The 21,977-nt window shown below is 39.5% G+C and overlaps 3 protein-coding genes across 12 annotated transcripts in view; 1 reads left to right on the plus strand and 2 right to left on the minus strand.

The window, feature by feature from the left end:
* LOC131684722 (mucin-5AC) overlaps positions 1-21,977 on the plus strand; it is a 768,934-nt gene that overhangs the window by 501,692 nt on the left and 245,265 nt on the right. For 3 of the 10 annotated variants that reach the window (XM_058967836.1, XM_058967839.1, XM_058967837.1), the window contains exon 1: positions 14,148-14,306. The exons of the other annotated variants lie outside the window; for them this stretch is intronic. The gene's annotated coding sequence lies outside the window, so the exon portion shown is untranslated. Of the gene's footprint in view, positions 1-14,147; positions 14,307-21,977 lie in introns of those variants that run through there. 10 annotated transcript variants of the gene reach the window in all.
* LOC131684725 (cytochrome P450 4d2-like) lies at positions 2,399-4,215 on the minus strand. The gene is made up of 2 exons (XM_058967844.1): positions 3,463-4,215; positions 2,399-3,403 (listed from the first exon to the last, which is right to left on the minus strand). The coding sequence occupies exons 1-2, from the start codon at positions 4,095-4,097 to the stop codon at positions 2,503-2,505; spliced, it is 1,536 nt and encodes a 511-aa protein (XP_058823827.1). The 5' UTR covers positions 4,098-4,215; the 3' UTR covers positions 2,399-2,502.
* On the minus strand, positions 5,087-5,827 carry LOC131684728 (large ribosomal subunit protein bL17m-like). Its single transcript, XM_058967847.1, has one exon. It carries the CDS (start codon positions 5,701-5,703, stop codon positions 5,131-5,133), a length of 573 nt encoding a protein of 190 aa, XP_058823830.1. The 5' UTR covers positions 5,704-5,827; the 3' UTR covers positions 5,087-5,130.

Raw genomic sequence — 21,977 nt, forward strand, 5'->3', positions numbered from 1 at the left:
CGTTGATTTCACCACCTGGGCGCCAGGTTGACGATATGAAATGAACTTTGTTTACTTTCGACAAGTTTTGATTCGAGCCAACAACATCCAGCCCGATTTCAACACTAGAATTTTGGCAACCGCTTCTACAGGCAGCACTTTAAATGACTCCTATTATATTTTGAAAACAAACCGTATGTCGATCGATGGATTTGTTTATCAAACGATGTGCATTTCGAAACAAAGAGATGAAATAATTCTAAAGCTTATTTTTACTCATACATATACTCTAGAATGCACCTTACAATCACGATTGAACTAAATTCTGACGAAAATTCAAATTTCTTTTTTGATAGAAGTTCAATACTTATCTCCTCCAACTCAGGCATGAGTAATGTTTATTTACATTGCACGATTGGTCTGCTCAATAAGGTATTTTTGGCTTCACACTATTCGTCTCTTTCCCTATTCTCTTTGGCAGCAGCAAATTGCAACCACAAAACAAAACGAACTGTCAGATAGAGTACGAGAATACAGAAGGCATATGTATACGTGTAGTGAGGGGAATGCACTGTGCAAATATTTTCCACGCAGGAGTCTTGTTAGGTGCAAAATGCGCAATACTTACAGATTTACTGTAGAATGAGTTGAAAATGTCAAAAGAATGAATCCACATTGTAGTAATTGTTATTTTTTCTCTTCAGCCAAAAGGGCTGGATGTTGTTGGCTCGAATCAAAACTTGTCGAAAGTAAACAAAGTTCATTTCATACCGTCAACCTGGCGCCCAGGTGGTGAAATCGTTAGAATTCAACGGGGTGCTGGAGCGTTGCCAGAAGATTTTTATTTCCAGATCAAATTTTACTAAACTTCCCAGTTTAACTCAGCCGGAATGCTGGCTGGTTCTAATTCGTATTCCGGCTCCGGTGACACAACCGATTCAAATTAGAATGTTTAAGGGGTACCATTTCGATGCGGCTTAGCCGCATAACCGAGGCCTAGGAACCGAAGCGGCGCAAAGCCGCTGAGGATCCGCCGGGCGAGGTGGCCACCGACACGCCGTCGGAAGCAAGCGAACCTGTGATCCACTCGTTTGCCCGGCTTACTCAAACATAGGGGCTATCCCTAGTTTAAGTCCGACTGAGCGGTAGCGAAGTCGGACAGCACGCTCAAAAGCGATGTGGCGTAGCCACATTGGGTGGTGGACACAAAATAAAATTGGCAACGCTAGCAAAATGTAAACACAAATGAACACTTCGGATGAACCTATCGTCAATTGACATTTCGACGAGTTTTGATTCGAGCCAATAATATGGGCCCGTTGAAATCATCATAAAGGGAGTGTTGCCGTTTTGACTGATTTTCACTCTTCGTCTCTTTCACTATTCTCTTTGGCTGCTGCTAGATTAGGTAGATATTTTTCAAAATTTTATAACGAAAGGCTAAGATAAGATGTGATATTATGTTATTGCAAAACCGTTTCCAGCCTCGGTAAACACGGTTTGAAGCAACGGAGGATTTACAACCCCCGGATTCGCATCCGGGAGTTGAGTTTAAATAGAATCAGCTATTCTCAGGACGATCTTTTGCGTGACAATGACTCTCTTTATGCTACGTTGTCAACTGAAATGATTTAATACAGCTAATATCAGCAAAGCAGAAAATGTTGATCACCAAAAAAGTGAAAGCGGAAGGATTGCTTGGTTGTTGGTTGCTGATTGCGGTACGGGATTTTAAGGGCCATAGTTTCAACATATGTTGTCAAAATTCTGCATGAGTATTAGTGAGCGAGGAAAACTAGCTGTCAAAAATTTCACGCGCTAGAGTCTTAAAATTCATAGGATAGGCAATAACACGCGTGTTTATCTTTTGTTCAAAGCCGCTAAATCCCCCTGGATAAAGACTCGCTATCCCTATATCGTTTGTTTACCATTTATCTGTCAGTGTCATTCCAATCGAGCACGAGAATCTTAAAGCACCAGCCACTCTCGCTGTTGAGAACAAGCCGAACGAGCATTGATTTCCTCCAGAGCAGTAAGCACATTGCGGTGTCTTTCAAAATTCTTAGTGGGTCGCAATAAATCTGGCTATTCGATACTATTAGTCTATAATAGTCGCTAGAGAATTTGCAACAAAGGAGCATAGCTCTCCTCTTTGGTCAAGAGACGCTGCAGGAGCAGCCAGCATAAAAATCGGGAGAACTCGTTTGAAATTCAGTATTATAAAAGTAAAAATCATCTCACTAGACCCGGAAAAATTGGGGTAAGACGCATTATGCTAGAACCGAGTTAACTAGACCGATTCTATGATAATATAGCAAAGGACGTGACAGGCTTAGACTGAATGCTAAGCAGAAAACTAAATTAAAGGTTATCTGGTCCTAGAGATGTTTAGTTTTTGGTAATTCCAAATAATCAATTTCTTAGTCTGATACAAAGTGTATATGATGTAAACCATAAAATTACAATTATATAAAAACAAATGTAAACAAAATTTTCAGCTCACTCCGTGAGAAAGCTTAGCGCTCACCGCGCTTCAATTTTAACAAAAATCCCATCGACCGGACGTAGCGTCATGTCGGACATAACGCGAACCTCGTTCTGCGGATCGCACGGCAACAGTCGATAGCATCCCAACAGTTTCACCAAAGTAGCCTTCACCTCCAACATGGCATACTTTTGCCCGATACAGTTTCTTGCACCGGCACTGAACGGAATATAGCTGTACGGATGCCGCTTGCTGCTATTTTCTTCGTTGAACCGTTCCGGATCGAACCTGTCAGGATCAGGAAATACCTCCGGGTTGTTGTGCATTGCATAGATCAGGATGGCAATATCAACACCAGCGGGAATGGTCTGACCGTCGATGATCATATCGCTTGCCGATTTCCTACCGATAACCGGAACCGACGGATGAATCCGAAGTACCTCTTTGATGGTCATATCCAAATACTTCAACTCCTGTAGGGTGCTGTACGTCAACTCTGCCATTCTGAAGTCCTTCCCGATTATCTGTTCCATCTCGGAAACTAAACGATCCTGAACCGCTGGATTCCGAGCGATATGGTATGCACAGAAACTGATGCAGGATGTCGTAGTATCGTGACCGGCAAACATGAACGTATCGACCTCCTCACGAATATCCGTATCGCTCAACGGATGACCCTCAATAGTTACGTTTAGCAACAGTTCCAGAAGTGTCATCTTACGTTTCCCGTAGATGTCGGTTTCATCCAACTTTTGCTGTGCTAACTTTTGCGATTGATCGTCCTCGAGCTGAGATTTGCGCTCTCGAATGACCGAGTCAGTGAACCCGTGCAGCACGGAAAGCGCAGCCTGTTGACGTTTTGCTGCTTTCGATGCGTGAAAGAAGATGCTGTACTCTCGTAGCATGCTGAATAACCGCATGAATATGATTTTGGACATCCTGAAAATATTTTTATGTGATCACTTTCATAAATTAAAATTTAATGTCGCCCCACATACTCTTTAACAGCTTTTACGTAGGATGAATCTGGGTTGTTCTGTGCATTTATCTTCACTCCCATAGCAGATTCCGAAATGATATCCAGTGTACAGAGAGTGACATTGTCGTAGATATTGAAATCACCCTTTCCCAGATGCGTCTGCAACTTGGTGACGAACACCTCGGATCGCTCGTTGAATATACCCAGAAATTCCTCCAGAATCTTAAAGTGAAACGCTGGCGTGATAACTTTCCTACGCTGAGCCCACTTTTTGCCCAACGCCGTAATCAGCCCCTCGTTCAACCATGGCTTCATGAACTCGTAGATAATGGATTTTCTTATCGTTTTCGCATGAATTATTTGCTCCACCACCGTTGCACTGGTGACCTGCAGGCTAGGTTGATTGAGAAAACTTTGAGCGATCAAATCATTGCCGAAGCGTCGATGAAACCCGGTGAAGGTTTCAAACAGTCCGGCAGGTGTAGTATCCGACCGGAACAGCACTGTGCTGCCCAGTATCGGCAGGGCGGGAGTGCTTCGAAAGTTGGGTAACTTACGCTGAAGTTCGCGTGCCAATCGGATATTGGTAAACACCGTCGTAATGAGCCAGGTAAGCGAGATTAAAAATAAGGCAAGCAGTAACAGCAGGATCATTTTTTCGCTTCTTTTCTTCTATTAAGTCTTCTTGATTAGATTAATGAAATACTAGATACAACTGCTACTAATGATTTAGGCAAAACACCAAAAATCAACCGCACTGTAGCAAGATCTGACTGGAACTAGATGTGTTTCTTTGCAAGCATTATTTTGAAAAATAAGAATCTATAGCACCAGCATACAATCACAACCGGTTATATACTGTAAGTACATAGCATGCATTTGAGATAATAAACGGTTAATACAAAGATGACCATACCAATCCACTAAGTCAGTCGCGTATGTGTTCTAATGAAGCGAGACAAACCGCAATAGATACACACTATCGCGGATTTTTGCGGATATTTCTTAGTCGCTATACTTTCCATAATCGCACATATGCCCCATGCGATACCCTATCAGCATGAGGCTGATTTGCGATTATTGGTAGTAATTAATATGGACATATATGTTTTAAAAGTAAATAATATAAAATCAAGTAACCTTTAACTCCACGAAAAATAAATATACGATAGAACATTATTTCTATTTGATTTCACTATCGTCATTGAGTGTTTCATTGTCACGATGACTTTGGTGAATTGGGCAAATCACAATCGATTTCATCACATTTTTTTTTCTGATTTGGTAAAAACACATGATGAAAGCAGCATGCAATCCGCCACAACCGTTGACCTAACCCATTTCTATTATTCACAGTGAGGGATAAAAGAAAGAAAACATTGATGCCTAACGCTACTTTTTAGAAATTGGACCATTGCGAAAACAAAGCCTACAATATAGGAAAACAATGTTTTACAAATCTAAATCATTACAGGCGCACCACAAGTTAGTTTGGATGAAGACTTATATTATACACTCGATTAGCAATTTCTCATCTCCGTTAGTAACGGAACTTCCTTAACTTTAACAAAAAGACGCCAAATCGACTGATTTGGACAGCAAAAGGTTAAAAACTTGGCTTTCGGTTTAAATAACAAATACAATTCTTGCTATAACTCTACATTTCTAAAAATATTCTCCAAGTACATCATTTTATCGCTTCACTTTCTTCCTTGCCCTTTTCCCCAATCTGCGCCGCAATCTCCGCATACTTTTCCTTCCGAAATTCTTTCTGCGCCTCATCCAGCAACACATTATGCAGCAAATTGCGATTCTGATTCATATTCGGCACCAGCGGTGGATAGGGATTACCCCGCAATTCCAACACCGCCCGTTTTCGATACCAGCCCGGGTATTCCTTCGGGGCCTTATACATCCTCGTAGCGGACACCGTATACTCCTGGAAGCGCGGGGCCAACACTTTGAACAACTTGTGCACCAGTTGCTTCTCCACTAGCCAATAGTCAGCCATTTCCATTGTCGCCTTGTGGCAGTCCCCATACCGGATGGCATCGGAGATTAACCGTTCCGCATAGCCCCGTGCCTCGTCCGCTCGCTGGTAGTTCAGCTCGATGCGTTCGTGTTTCACCAGTGCAGTAACTGTTTTGCGCAGCTTGTTGAGTCGGCCTTCCGGTCCGTCTTGATTTTTCAGATTCCGATGCCGGGGACGGACGGCAATCTTCAGCTGTGACATCAGTTTGGCCACTTCGGCTTGGTTCATGTTGTGGCACGGGAAGATACTTACGGAGAAAACAGGAAAATAATTACTTTGGTTGTTATTTAATCAAAACACATTGCTTTCCGGGCAAATTTTGAACACCGCCGAATCAAAACAAAGAGCCGAATCAGTTATGTCAAAAATATCGACGATATTTCCATATGAAAATTTTAAAGGGCGAAAGCATGTTATTTTTTCAAAGCGATTGAACCGGTTGATCAGGGTTGTGAAAGCCCCATATTAATATCGTTTGTGCTTTTTATTAAGGTTTTGGAATAATTTTAGTGCTTCGATCCTCTTAGTAAAATTTTGTCATTTGAATGCCTAATAATATTGGATTGTAACATCTTTCGCTAAAAATATTGCATGTAATGTGTGATTCGCTGGTTGAGCCACAGTCGCTGTCTAATTAAAGAAAAAAATTTGAATCGCTAGTTGGAACGACTGACATATCCTAGGGGCAGATCACTCTAGAAATGTATAACAAATTTGCATCAAATTAGAAAAAATGCATTTAATTTCCATTTTGAATCAACTTTGCACTCCCTAGCAGAAAAGTTTTAATTACGTCCTATGCTGATTCACTTTGTTCGATGTTTTGTTGAATGTAGAGCTAGTTTTCTGTAGGGTTTTGACGTCTTACACACAACGCAAAATACATTGTGCGCAACGCAAAATACATTACGAATTTCTATTTTGATGGAAAGAAATGCATTTAATTTAGCTTATTTTTAAAAATGCATCAGTGATCTGCCCCTAGAACATACCTAATAAATATCTTATGGTTTAAGACTTTAACGACGTGTTCAGTGGTTATCATCCAAACAATATGTGGACTGGTTTCACCATATCTTGTAAAGTTTCTGTTTATTAGAGATATGTCAAAAATGGTACAAGTGTATGCTAGTACACTGAAAATAATACAATAATACACACATTATAGTCAAGTGTTTCGCACTTGAATCTGTGCCATAAAAAATCATAAGAAATCCATATGCCAAACACTTGACATTCATCTATTATGGCGAACAACCATTTCAATAGCCAAATACTTGATTTTAACGTGTTTTACACTCGGAATGTGCTGGATCCTTCACCTGATAATCAATCACTTTCCTTAAAGACTTCAATGTTGTCCCCATTAAATTTATATTATTTTCTCATGAGTTTTATGTTGCAAAGCATTTGTAAATCAATAAGCGCTATTAAGAGCCCCTTTCAATATTGAACTGTGTGATTTTGGAAGTAGTAGTGCATAAGGCATTAAAAAAGATTTTTCGCACAAGAAACAATACAAATCTCGCTTTCATACCTTATAGACCACACAAACAAGGGCGGTTGGGATAATGAATGATGAAATGAGATGAAATGTGAATTAAACGTGAATATTTATTACATAATTATAACAGTAAACTCGTAACTATAAATCGTTTTCATGGATCATAAAATCGTATTTCTTTCTAAAATATAGCTTATCCTTACAATAATGTATCATTATCTGCTGTCCGTCAAACTCATTTAAAGGTATTATAGAATATAGTTGCGTGCGTTTTACAGCTTCGTAAGCTTGGTAGTGTTCATCAAACAGATCGCATTCCCACAATACACCAACAATAAGAAACCCAGTTAGGTTTTTCAATATATCTTCGATTTCATATAATTCAGTCACCCGATTCCTTGATATCGTTAGAAATAATACTTTCTCGTCTTCAATTTGAACAGCATGTAACTAAAAAAATTATCTATTTAGTGGGACAAATATGCGATTGGAATAATACTTGCCTCCTGCAAAAATGGAATCGATAATCCCGATGTACTCGGTACTGCTTCGGTTTCATCCGTGGAACGAATTTGATTCGAAAGTTGAACTGAAAGCAAAATTAAACAGGAATCAGATACTATAGCATCAGATAAGTTTGAAAAAAGAATACGTCGTACAGAAGACTAGGCTTAATTATTTCTCGTAAAAATTTCAACAAAATGTAAGTATCAATGCGAGGTTCTCTTTGTTTAATTTAATTTAGTTAATAGTTCGATAATTCTAACATTTAGCCCTTAACCAACGTTACCTTAACACTTTGTAAAATATGCTAGTCAAAACCGTTGTTTAACATATACTGGAAATATTTCTATCGATTAGCTGCGTTATAAACATAAATAGAACAAAAACAGAGGCTCTCAATGTTACTTAGGTCCTATCAAAAATTTCTCTAAGATTTACCGAATTTAAAACTCGTTGTTGGATTAATTTTACCCCTATTTTTCCAATCACCTTAAGAAATAAGATCCTATTCAACAAGTTAAATCTATGTTTTATTACAAACGTACTTTGTAACTTTCATTGTTAATTTAACTGAAGTTTTAATCCAGTATATTCGACGATAGCGGAGGTTTCTCAAGGCACATAGTAGTTAGAATGCAAATTCAGCAGTATTTTGTAAGTGAAATTACTCTCACTCAATCATCTATCTGTCATATTTACTGTAAAGTTAATCAGAGGCTTTTAGGCTTTAAATCGCTTTGGGTGAGGCGAAACTGAGTCTATTTACAATTCTGATGTATTCTACATGCGATGTTCTATTTTACATCTTCGATTGATACAGACAAATTGCAATGCTGAGATGAATTTCTATTTTCCGAGCACTGTATTTTGGAACAGATTTGGAACAGTTCAATTCTGATTTAAATTTTACGCCGTTTGAAACAGGAATGGACCCAGTAAGTCGAGTCAAAATTCGGATTGCCTCTGATTCAAATATTCTACATTCATATGTGACGACTGGGCAGATGTATATAGTACGTTTTACACGATATTCCAGGCTTCCTTCATTGGTACAATACGTCAAAGGAACGTTAAAACTACGACTTTCGTCAAAACTAGTTACATGCAAGTAAGGTTCAACCAACGACACGACTAGACACTTGTATTCCAAAAGTGTATCGCAAATATGACTACCCCTCAGTAACTCAGGTAACTGGTAATGTCAAATATGACATTTGGTTAGAAAATGAATAAAACTAGCAACACCGTTGCAACCCCTGGTTACGCAGGGAAAAACAAGTTTATAGCACAACAACCTGTTAGCTTTTTATAAGTCGTTTAGTTATTTTTTTAGAAATTACCGATCATATAGACTAATAACTAAAAGCAATTCCATACCCGTGAACTTATTACTGCAGCTCCGAAAAAGTGCCTTCTCCAGAAATACATCTCCATCATTATATTTGACCACAAAATGGGGGAAAACAGACAAATCAACAGCAGAAAAAGTTAGCTAATTTCAAAGAACCTCGAGTTTCGCCCCAAGTTAATTGTACGAAATTAAATGTTAATTGTGAACGGATAAAAAATTACACATGAGGAATTATACCTCTTACAACAGCTACCACGAATGTGTGTATGTATGTATGTGGTTCTCGGTCGAGATCGGATCCGTCGAACAGTACCAGATCAGGATCTAAAAGATTACCACCATACTTTCGAAGGTTGGTTCACTTATGCCCCGGTTGCGTTTTTACCAGAGCGAATAATTTTAACAGTATATGTAGGACTATCGCGCTGAACTAAACACTCGAGCTAGACAACGAATAACAACAGAATACATCTGCGAAGAGCTTAACATTCCGGCAGAAATCCTTTCTGTAAGTAAGTTCCGACACATCGACAGCCGATCACAAACAGAGCAATTTAGGTGAACCAACTGAAAGCCGACGCAGATCAGACTGCGCTTATCATCGATTTATCAAACCAAGGAGCTCGCAAAATATAGTTTCCTCAGTCGAGAAACTAAATATGAAATAAAATAAAAGAAGGTCAATACATAAAATCAAATCCATGTAATCTGCTCTATATTGATTCGCTACTGATCAATAAAATGTGTTCCGTTATAGAATAATTTATCAATGATTAAACCGTTTGTTTCGCCGGTACATTAACAAATAAACTCAAGGCCAAAAAGTACACTGATACAATTTCGGGTGGACCCGGTATTCAGCTGTCTGAGATGGGTATAATTGATGGGTCCCGTTACTGTTCTTTATGTTCTGAAGGATGTCACCGCAACAGTGCTTTTGAAGCAAAAAATTACACTGTCCTCGGAAATACGATTCCTTCCAGTCGATCGGCCAACTTATACCTCTTGGTGTGACGTGAGAAAGTGATCGATACTCTGAAATGAAAAGATGACGCATTAATTTCTGCTCGACATCAGGAAACAATTGAGAAACTCTTAGTTTTGAAACCGTAACTTTTTTGATTCCATTCGCTTTCAATCTCATCTCTTACAAACGTTAATTTTGACGACCGCCATCGTCAATCCTGGAAATCCGTTGGTATTGTCGATTTGCGGCAAGTTTTTCATTGGAGTCTATTTCACCAGTATAATGCGGCCTTGCTGCTCCACAAGGCAAAACGAAATTATTAAATGTGCGTCGAAATCCAAAAATGCTTTCAAATTACACCAGAGAGATAGCATAATAATAGAAAGAACTTACCAATCCGTTGCTGGATATTTTCCTAAACCCTATACTGTAAACATGGTTGCTTACAGTAACAGTAACTGCAAATGAAATTAACAAAGAAAAGTTGCTGGAGAAATTATTTTTTGGTCCGGATACTCAACATACTGGAAACTGGCGGTAAATGTTTTGAACGCTTTTTCTTAGGGATATTGCACTAAGTTTCAGTTTGTGACGTTAGTTGACGTTAACGCGCAATCGGTTGCCACGATCTACTTCACCCTTTAAATAAACTGCTTATCAAAACTGGTAGTGGTCTTGAGTTTTTTCTAACCACGTCATATAGTGCTTTTATTTTAAATTTTCATTTGTGATTGTACAATGTTAGGAATGCAATTTGGTCAATAGTCAGAATCTGTGTAAACGTCGAACTTTTCCTGATCAACTCGTTTATTAAAAATCTCATATTCTTTTGAAAATAACGATGATATAACTGGCACTCTTATCACTTTTCACTGTGACGGTTTAGCCTGTTTGGTTCTCGGATTCATTTATTTTCATTTTCTCTTAAGAATATAAGTATAGCCACTTTTGCCATCCCCCGGTTCATTCTCCACCATATTTATATTTACAGTGAACAGGTATTTTACCACCAGTTCGGTCACTTTGTAGTGCCCATAAGAACAAGCATTGTGCAGCGGAACACAGGTGGGCCTTTGTTGGAATTTGCAGAAGTACATACACCGTCCTCCAGAAGAAACTTCACCATTCCGATTATATTCAGCAGCAAAGCGCAATGGAGTTGAATGAGGGAAATTTTGTTCTAGTCACTAGGTGACGTGACTGTGAGAATAGGGCCCTAGATCACAACAATTGACGGTCACAGGATCAGAGAGCACAATCCGCCGAATCGTATCCAGATCATCGGCTTTGGCCGCTTCCAAGAGTAGGTACTCTAGATCGACTGTATCTGAAGGTACACAGTGCTCCTTGTGTTCAACTGAAAATTTGCATTGAAAATTCAAAATATTGCAACATTTTATAGTTTAAACTTCTACTCACATGTATTTTTTGCCTTCACATAAACGTCGGCACCATACTACAGCAGAATTAGCACGACCCGTATACCATTGTAACCGGCGGCCAGATGAAATGGGGTGAATTTATGCCGTCACTTGCACGACCGTTAACATTCAGCGGTGTCAACAGCTTCAATAGACGATCTTCCTTGCCGTTTCCAGCAGTTCTATCTTTCTGTACTCACCTGACTTATACAGGAGTCTGCCAAATACAGAGAAATTTTATTTTTGCGAATTCCTTATATTGGGATCTTCACCATGTTGTAGCAGTTCAATGCAAATATCTACCTTTTCCTTGCTGGTTGCCTCGTGCAAAGCAATGTATGGTTGTTAACAACAACCGAAAATTAAATAAACAAAGAAGTGTTGCTGAAAAAAATATTGTTTTGGGCGCATCGAGGGGTCACTCAATATACTGGTAACTGACGGTAAATTACTCGGACACTTTTTCCTCAGAAGGTTTCATGAAGTTTCAGGTCGTGTCGTTGGTTCAACTGCGATAACCTCAAAAAGCTGTCATCTTTAAAAAACGAAAAAAGCTGTTCAATCAGTTCATTCCGGACATTGTTTGAATACTGCTGATTGATTGTCATGAAGATTTTGGTAACGGTGTGCAAGCTTTATCAGTTGAACCCTAAGGGCATGTTCAGGTGTGTTTCATTTCTAGATTCATAATTTTGACAGTTCTATAATATAAAACTGAAAATTTTAAAACTAGAACTTGCTGTCCCCAGCAGCAGTTTTCGCGGGTTTTCCATTCAGTTTAAAATTTATGTCTCGCGATGCCATTAGCGTTGCTGCATTCAAATTTATTTTTCCCCTGTCTATCGGGTCTAAGTGTCTGTGCTGAGTACTCTCCATGTATTTAAAACACAGCTCTAAACGTGTTTTAAAATCAGCAACAAATAAAACGCCGTCGTATAACAGTTTTAAATTTTAAAACAAAACTGTTCGAAATTATAAAACAAAACGCTCTGCTGGGGATGTGAATGTTTCAGTTCCAGTTCTATTTTGAAACTCCTATACAAAATAAAACGCTCCTGAACGTGCCCTAAATGGAGTCATTTACACACATCATCGGCACGAAATATTTTGACATACGGAACGTATGAATGGGTACACGAGAAATGCCCTGGGGAACAACACTCCGTGATCTGTTGATGAAATGAACTTATAATTTAAAATTCATATTGGATTGATAGAAATTGGCATTAGTTAGATCGGAATAGATTCGAGTTTCCTATAACACTTAATAATGGCTTGAAATGGCCGAGGATGGTTTGAAATGTATATTGAAAAAAAAAAATTAAAACCTCGAAATTCACGTTTTGACAGTTTCAGTGCTCGATGAAATCAAAACAAAACATTGCTGCAGTATAACTACAGAAACAAATCAAAACAAAAACGTAAATTTTGTTGCAAGAATTATAGAAAGATTAGTTATACAAAATTGGGCGGAATTCGAACAAAATTAGATTGAGATTGGATAAATTTGTTGTATTTTTTTCGATTTGTTTGGTAGTACCAAATACAAATTTGTATTTGGTAGTACTCAATTTGATGAAAATTGCTTGAATTTTCTAAAATTTCCGAAAAAAGCAAGTTCATGCAAAATCGAGCGGATTTTTGCATCAACTTTGCACTTCTTCTCCAAAAAAATCTGTTCAACAAACGTCTTAACGATCTAGCTGGTTCGATGCTTTGCAGGATGCAGAGCTCGTTTCTTGTAGGGCTTTGACGTCCTACATGGAACGCAAAATATATTTAAAATTTTTATTTTGATAGAATGTAAATGCATTTAATTTCGTTGATTTTTAAAAATGCATCACCAACGTCATTGCTCTAACCCCGAATAGAATTTTACAACAGCATTTACCCTATCAACAATCATAAAACAATAAACATTATAATTATTACTGTTTCAACATTGTTCGACGCAGAGTTCTCGCAGAAGATTTACAATAAAATTTCATGAAACAATCAATATTACTGTTCAGCAAAAAACTGATACAGTAAATCCACATTAAATTTTACTGTTTTCGAGAAAAAATGTATGGAGAAAAATTGATTTTTTCAATCTTAAGGTACATAACCACCTCCCTTTTTACTGTAAAAGCCGATTTTACATTGAAATTTACTGTATAAACGATAAAGTTTATTGTTTTTGTATTGTAGAATAACACTAACATTTACTGTAAATTATTGTAAAATTACTGTACTGTCACAGTGAAACTCATGGTTTTGTTATTGTACATTTCTATTCGGAACTTCAACTGCTTTTAAAATGTACGAACTGATAGCTGTTGACGAACCTGTCACACTTGCAGGCTCAAGTTATAACGGCATTAACAATGACGTTCTTCTTATAATTATATAATCTAAATTAGAAAGTTTATGAAATATAATACTGAATTTTCTAGTTTGTGTAATTTCAAAACTGCATATTATATATGAATATTGTTCTGTCGAACCGGTTAACTTCGATATTTCTTCCACAATCCAATTCCATCCCTGCACAGGGCCCTCTCGGCTTTTGGTACTTTGATTTTGCGCCGTGAGAGAGTGCGGAGAAAGAGAGTGAGCCTGCGGTGCAAAACACCAGTAATTGAAGAGAGCGCTGGCTGATGGTCCAAGTCAGAGATGCCAGATTTGCAGACAAGTCTGCAAATTGGCAGACTTTTAATTTAAGCTGCAGATTTTTTCGATGACGCAGATATTTGCAGATTTTTTAGTTTGGTTGCAGATATTTGCAGATTTCTTAGTTTGGTTGCAGATATTTGCAGATTTTTGAATATAAAGGCTTTTGGTTACACTAGCTTTCCTGACATTTTTTGTTCTTCCCAGACTTTTAAAATTGTTATCGCAGACATTTGAAAAAAGTACCTGGCATCTCTGGTCCAAGTGTCATTCGCCCCGACGTTGACGACTTCAAACTTGTTTTCCCTGCCTGCGTTCATTAAAAAAGGATTATTTTTTCGAATCTAGTGGTGTTTATTGAGTGAAAATAGTGTATTTCCTCCCGACAGGAGTCTATTTCCGGTGGAACACGGTGCCGTGGGCAGTGTAGTTGTAAGTGATGAGTTCAGTTCGGTGATTTTCTGTGTGAAACCATAAGTAATCGCATGCATGGATCGTTTTTCGCTATACACGCAATCAAATTAATCCCCTTATTGCTGAGATGGATATCCAGGTGGATTGCTGGATGTATTCCGGTTAAGCTTTTGCTCACCGTGCAGACATTCAACACTTGTCGCGATCTGGCCGCCCGTGCGTGTGTGCGTTAGCCGGACGCCCCATTAGAATAGGAAAGAAAAAAATAATAGGCAAAGGGGAGCCCTAGAACGAAATCGATTTCCACTGGTCTCTCTGTCGCAATCGCTCCCGCTGAAACCGTCGCCAATAATACCGTTTGCTCTATAATGCCTCCCACCGTGTTTGCTCCCTCAGGCGGTGAAAGAAGACGTAACACGGGGGGACAGTAATTTTTGCGATATTGTTATGGGGCGATGCTTTCCACCAGCCAGCGTGTGTAGTATTATACAAATGCGACGAGAACAATGCACTCTGGGGCCGTGTTCCGCGCCCCGCACACTAGCGAACCAGCCGAACCAACACCAAAACATCGTTCGTGGGCTTGTTGCGGTGCCGTCCTCTCCGTATGCTATTTAAATTGGCTGGCTGGCTGGCTGGTTGAACAAGGGCGAAGCAGACAGGCAAAACGGACCGCTGCACAAAACAATAAACAAAAGCACACTGGCCGTGTGTGAAACAACTTAAAAATCCACCGGGGCTGTTGCAGTGAAAGAGAAGAGTTGGCACTTTTGGATAAAAATGTAGGATTAGATTTGGCTCGATTGGGAGCATCTGGGCTGTAGGTAGTGAGAATTTGCGTGTTCAACATTGAATAGTTACAGCTGACAGAAACGGGTTGGATGTTATATTCTTGATTTATATTATTAATTGTAAATGTTTTCTGTTCTAAAATTATAGCAAATTAAGAAAAATTAGTCCAACATGAGTAAGATCTATTAATTTTGTTGCTTTTTTTGAAAAGTTAACATGGGTTTATAAAATTACTCTATTTGTTGCAAATAGGTAATTATTATTCACAACAAACTGATGTTTTGCAACATCTTTTCAAAACCAGCTGACTACCATTTCTACGGCAATTTAAATGTTAAATGTTTATCTAAATTGTTCCTCAGTGTACTCAAACACTTCATGTCAAATTACTATCTACGCAGCGAGCCCGAGTAAAATCTGATATCAAATTGAAAGGTCACTACCAGATTATTACTCAGATTGTTATTGTTTTGATCGTTTTAACAGTACAATATGAAAAACGAGAACTAAAAAATTGTCTATGACACCAAACAAAAAACTATTTCTACTGTCAGTGAGAGCAACTCATTGAGATCCTTGATGATAACAAAATAAGTACTCAATTGGATACTTTGCTAAAAACTATAAGCAACAAAAATATCATATTTTAAATATTACCTACAACTGAGATCTGAATCTGAGATCAAATAAGATTTTTATTTGATGCCAACTTCAAAATATGATGTCTATTTGCTGTATTTTTGATGTTCAAATTTACTCGGGAAGCTATACTCTTAGATCATTTAGAAGCAAGAATAGCTTGTGTTTTAAAAAATCCAATATTGAACATTTAACATCTAAATCCGAGAAAATCCAAGCGACTTTCGCCGAAATACCTCATTCAACACATAATAAAATCAATTACAGCGCGACATTCTTTTCTTTGAGTTCTCTCGTATACCTACCAGCAATTGTAGATTCCGGTTTGTTGTATGAAGTTCAGTATTTTCATTTTCTTTTATGTTGCTAAGTTCATCTTGTAAGTTAGTTGTGCTGATACCATATTGGTGCCGCTCGCCGCCATATTTCTTGCAATGCTCAATATCTAATGAGTCGTTGACCTTCCGTTAAGTAGGTGAAGTATCAACACTTCCCGTCTACCTTATCCTTTATCCTTCCGTGAACTATGGATATTGTGTCTGCGGAAATGGTGGATATCATTCTGTTAAGGTTTTAATATGGGATTGGTATGAATTCCTACTTACCATTTCCTAAGCAACTCTTATTAGAAAATCAGCAGTCAAACATGATGAAATCAGTGTGCAATCCACCAAAATTACCGCCACAATGCAACGCAACTGTATATTTAGGCTACATCGTTTCCATAGATTCCGACTGTATCGTCGCATTTGGATTCTTCGATGTAGGATTTATAGAAAATGGCCCGAAAATAATTCTTGGACCTAACCGAAATTTTTCAGGTGTATCAGCGGGTCAGCGGCAGCATTTGATCTGCAGTAGTTCTTCATCGCTTGAAGGTATAGGAAGTAGTTCGAAGTCACCGATTTGACTCCGTAGGGTTTCGCTAGTTTCCTCGGCTGGGGATTGTTTGTGAATCTGGTGGTTCGATTCAGTATCACGATGCTTTACTGTCGTTTGTCACAGTTCGATCGTAGTGCTGCTCGGTGACATCTTTATCATGAAATCTTCCCATGGTTTTTATTGTGCTAGCTTAATCGCTATTCGTGCTGCTGCTTTTGATTCCTGGAGTCGTCTGACTTCTGCAGGTCTGACTGGATCAGATATATTTAGATGTTTGTACGTCGAAGATGTTTTCTACGCTGCTTAACAGTTTGCTTCACTTTAGAGCACCACCATGGTACAGCGACCTTGTCAACGTCCCACTCTTCTGTAGCGTTAATCGTCTCGGTTGCTATGCCTTCATACGAAGGCAATTCTGAACAATCATACAGTTAGTGCTCAATTTTCGAGTCGAGGTTCGTTTCACGAATGAATTCATCGCGATCAGGGCCAAAATGAGACGTCGGAACAACACGTTTCGCATTGATCACGCGAAGCTGTCCTATAAAGAGCTTCAGTATTTTGTCCATACCATTCTTGAGGTACAAAAAAATCAAGTAGGGCGGATTTAACCAAGCGGAAGCCTTGACAGGGACACGAGACTTGGACCGACGGTTAGACTTATAGGTGAATGTTAAACTTTACGATCTCTCCGAATATGTAACGAATGATCGTATCGTAGCCGTATCGTACTACGGCCAACACCAAACGTTCCGATATTGCAACGAATTCGTTCATAGCGGGATTTCATGCATCTAAAATAAAAAAAAACTTCTCGTCCAGAAGCTTGCCGCGTACACGGCAAACACGTCGCACCCAAAGGTCGTAATGCAATCGGCTCAACTGAAGGCAGTTCAGCAAAAAGCACCACAAGGAACATCCAACCAACCAGCATTTGGGTCCTAAACCTCTGCGAACGACGAAACCCGTCGTACAGTATCAAAAAGCTGCAGAGACGATCCCTGTGCTATCACCGAGCACGAATAATCTAACAACGAAATCCAGAGTCCGAAACTCCAGTTAGGCAGCCAACCGACGACATCTTTAGAATGTCGACGGAATCAGTTGGCAGTATTGGACTAGTCAGCGACATAATTTTCTTTCGTGCTGGTGGATCGTGAATTTCCGCTGGAAATACAATTTAGCCTACAATGAACTGCATCGCATATACCAACCACTATACTCAAAATTGCGACTGGTGTACGATAGCTACTTCCAAGACCCAACGATACTATCAGATGTCAACCGCGTGAAAGGAGGGTTGACGCAACAGCGAGAGCTCACGTACATAATCGTGGGCATCAACGAAACAGCTGGGAAAGAGCGGCAGAAAAATAACGCGAGCGGAATGAAAGTCTTAACCGTTTCGAAGACACCAAGCAACACCTCCTACAGTATTGGCAGACCCTGTACGCGAGGGATGAGAGGGTCGCAGCTAAAAATGACGATTTCAGCTGCGAAAGAGTAATTCCTGGAAATGACAAATCGAACGAAGCCTGTATGAGTGGAATATCAACCGCCGAAATACACGCGGTAATCAAAACAAGCGCATCTAGAAAATCTGTAGGACCAGAAGGAATCCAGAAGGAATTTAATCGTCGAGCCTTCAGCGTCAAACTTCTCCGTCGAGTTCGTTGAGAGTGTAATTGTTCTCGTGAAAAAGAAGGGATCATCTGACACTGCTCGCTTCTACAGACCAATTTCCCTTCCAAACTACGACTTCAAGCGCCTCTCACGAGTCATGAAAGCAAAATAGAGAACGTGATTCGAATCTTGAGCGATGTGCATCCATGCTTCAACAACGAACGCAACATATTCCAAGCTGGCATGGCGCTAAAGGATAGAATTGCTTAACTAATCCACCGTAAGCAGAGAGCCAAGCTGATACCATTCGATCTGAAAAACGCTTCCGATCGTGTCGACCAAAGATTTCTCTTCAGCAATATGTACTTGCTCGGCTTCAAACGCAGGTTAGTTTCTTTACTCGTCGAAATGTCGTTGCCTCGCTTACTGATTAACGGGCATCTTTCCGCCGCCTTTACTATACAACGATCGGTACTGCAAGAGAGCCCGATTGCAAGCTGTCTGTTTAGCATCTATCTACAACCACTTTTAGCAAATGTGCTAATGGTCTAGTCGTGCAATAGCAACAACCGTACCCAGAATAGTGGCAATACAAGAACTTTTTATCCGTTTCGAAAACGAAACTAAACCTGAACAAAACAACATCAATAGACATTGGCTTTTTCAGTGGAAATCCTCTCAACGTACCATGGTTGCGGACGGTAAAAATTTTGGGTATAATCTTCAGCAATTCCATTCGCTTGATGAGCAAGCAGAATTGGAATGATATAGTGGGTAAATTTAGTCGGGTGACATTGTTACACTCGATACGTTCGCTAACGCTACTACAGAAAGTGACGCTGTTGAACACTTTCGCGAACACAAAGATCTCATTACGCAACTCGAAACGAAAGGTTTATTGTATACAAGCTTGTATGAAAAAGTCGATTCGTAATGGTTCCATAATGTCGCCCCTGATAACTTGATTCTATCCTTCCGCCGTCCAACATGCATACGGCAAAACTTACAAAAAGACGATGGGAAACTTTCTCTGGCACGGCATTACAGCCCGTGTACCTCCCCTAATTCATCAAAAACCTTCCGCTTTCACACTACAGAAGTGCCCAAAATCGAGCGAGAGAACCGTCAAATTTCTAATATGGAAGAACATTCATAAAGCGCGAAATTTGTCAGAATAGAAACGCTGAAACACAAATTCAGTGAGTGCTCTTTGGCAACGCTAGCATGGATATTACGGCAACAGAAGCTTGCGGCATTGTTGAATGGGTGGCGAAGAATAAACGGACATAGTTCAACCAACTTTGAACGGAGTTCCCCGGACTACACAATCGACGTTTTTAAAACTGTTGGAGATATACATAGAATTCATCAATGAAAGTGAAAATGTAGGGAACAAAAATTCGCGACAGTTTAGTTTAGATATTGAACTAGTTATTTTTAGCTACAAACCTATACATTATTTTACTAAAAAAAAAATCGATGTGTCATATTTGTCGAGCTCTTGGTATGTTTGATCAACCAGGGCTGGAGATCGTGATCGGGAATGATCGATGTTGTGTGTGTCCGGAAGACATCGCCAGGTAAACTTTGGAGCCAGATTTTCAAAACCGAAAAAATATCAATAACCGATATATTGCCAGCAGCGGGGTCGATGCGATTCGGAGAACAGTCATTCAGAGTCACGAGCTTCTGGGTCATGTTACTTCTGCGATCAAACGACCAAGTGTGTTAGATGATTGAGATCCCCGAGTGAACACTACTTAGATGTTTGAGATCAAAGGAACACTACTGGGCTTTACAGTTCGTTGAGTAGATCGTTTAGTGCTGCCTGACATTGCTTGGTGAATGGTAGCAACTACTGTTGTCTTTACCGATAGAGCGATACGTGCGCCGACGAGCTGTAAACTCAATGCTTGAAGGTGATGTCTTTTCAAATCGCCTACACTATCTTGCCAATAGTGTTGGATGTTTGGCTTACACGGCAGCGTATAGTTCCTGCCGACAATACTCGGTGCTACCATTTTTTTTGTTGACCTTAGTTTCTTGTAGTGATGTTACGCAAAGTTCGTGTTCGGAGATGGGAGAGTTCAGATGTTCACTCTAAGACCGCACAGGGTCCACTGCAGTATGAAACACCCGTTGGAACGACAACTCGTAAGAGACTGTGTTGACGATCGGTCGACGAAGAGTTCTTCGCGTAGCTGCTTTTGTTGTTTTGCCGTGTGATGTTCCCTTACCGGCGAAAAGCTAGGAGAAGAATTGCGTAGGCGGTATATCCGCCAGTTAGGGACAGTCCTCTGCTTCCGGTTGATCACTTCATGATGAAGTGTGAAAACTACTTTTTCCTCTTCTCCCTCAAACCGGTTACTCGTTCGAGTTGCGTTGGTCAAATCTGCAACGGAAGAAGCCGCAACAGTACATTCTCGTCAATACGGTGACGCTGTACCAGAAGCTATCGAAACTACTACACGATTACTTTCAGAACTACCAGCAGCGAATGGTACTGGGGAAAGACTTAATTTTCTTTGTTTGCTGTTTCATATCTTGAGTTGCGACGATAGCTGTACCGTTTCGGTGCGGGTCTCTTGAAGGTTGTCTTCGGTATCCAGACGACGTGGGTGAAAATGATAATTATCGAATAGGTTGACTAGGTAGCTTCTAGCTAATCTCAATTTAGTCCACTGAATAATCCATGATTTCGTTGGTGCTGGTGTAAGTGCTCTGGTGGTAGGTTCAAATTACCCAGTGAAGATGTCGTAGGTTTTCTGAATGAAGAATTTGGTTTCTTTTTTACATTTTAACGACATTCAATTAGCATGAGATTACTGGGTAGGGAAAGTTATGAAAATTAGAGCCATAGTACTCAAGTGAGAGAAGTAAACAGTCGGTTGTCACGGTAAAGATGGACACGTCTATCGATACCAGGACACATGTTAGTAAACTCGGGTGATTCGTAGTTATACTGCCTAAGCTCGACTCTCATTAACAAGACAAAGATTTGCCCGTACGATATCAAGCCTAGAAGTGGCAGGGTCATTATGTTCTAATGACCCTGCCACTTCTAGTTTTCATCTGTTTACTTCATATCCTTGCTCTCACTTGAGTACTATGGCTCTAATTGTCATAACTTTCCCTACCCAGTAATCTCTAGCTAATTGAATGTTGTTAAAATGTAAAAAAGAAAATTTGCGTAAAAATAAAAAAAAATGTAAAAAAGAAGCCGGTTGTCACGGTAAAGATAGATACGTCTACCTTTATCAAGGACACATGATAGTGAACTCGAGTGATTCGTAGTTCTTCTGCCTAAGCTCGACCCTCATTATCAGAAGGCAAAAATTAAGCCCGCACGATATTAAGCCTGTTCTAATGACCCTGCCACTTCTAGTTTTCCGATCTGTTTACTTCACATCCTTGCTCTCACTTGAGTACTATGGCTCTAAGTTTCATAACTTTCCCTACCCAGTAATCTCTAGCTAATTGAATGTCGTTAAAACGTAAAAAATGTAAAAAAGAAAATAGTCGAAATAAAAAAGGAAAAAGAACTTGGTTTCTATGGCCTACCTTCAAGGAATATATAATAATCGCGAACTTTTACTTCGAAAACTTCTACCTTTTGTATATTGGCGGCTTGTTGGAAGGTGATCGCCATTGCAATTCCGGCTGGATGCTTACCGAAAGTAGCACAAAGTCTGAGAATATTAACTGGGTTTGAGCACCCAACCAGTCCCCAACGACGTTTCACTTATTTTCCTT

Source organism: Topomyia yanbarensis, chromosome 2 (genome assembly GCF_030247195.1).
Source record: "Topomyia yanbarensis strain Yona2022 chromosome 2, ASM3024719v1, whole genome shotgun sequence".
In the NCBI taxonomy this organism is placed as follows: domain Eukaryota; kingdom Metazoa; phylum Arthropoda; class Insecta; order Diptera; family Culicidae; genus Topomyia; species Topomyia yanbarensis.

Excerpts from the sequence above, each read along its gene's own strand:
- LOC131684725 (XM_058967844.1), bottom strand. The coding sequence starts at position 4,097 with ATGATCCTGCTGTTACTGCTTGCCTTATTTTTAATCTCGCTTACCTGG. Across the intron at positions 3,404-3,462 it reads TACGTAAAAGCTGTTAAAGA|GATGTCCAAAATCATATTCA; the intron begins GTATGTGGGGCG and ends AAATATTTTCAG.
- LOC131684728 (XM_058967847.1), bottom strand. The coding sequence starts at position 5,703 with ATGAACCAAGCCGAAGTGGCCAAACTGATGTCACAGCTGAAGATTGCC.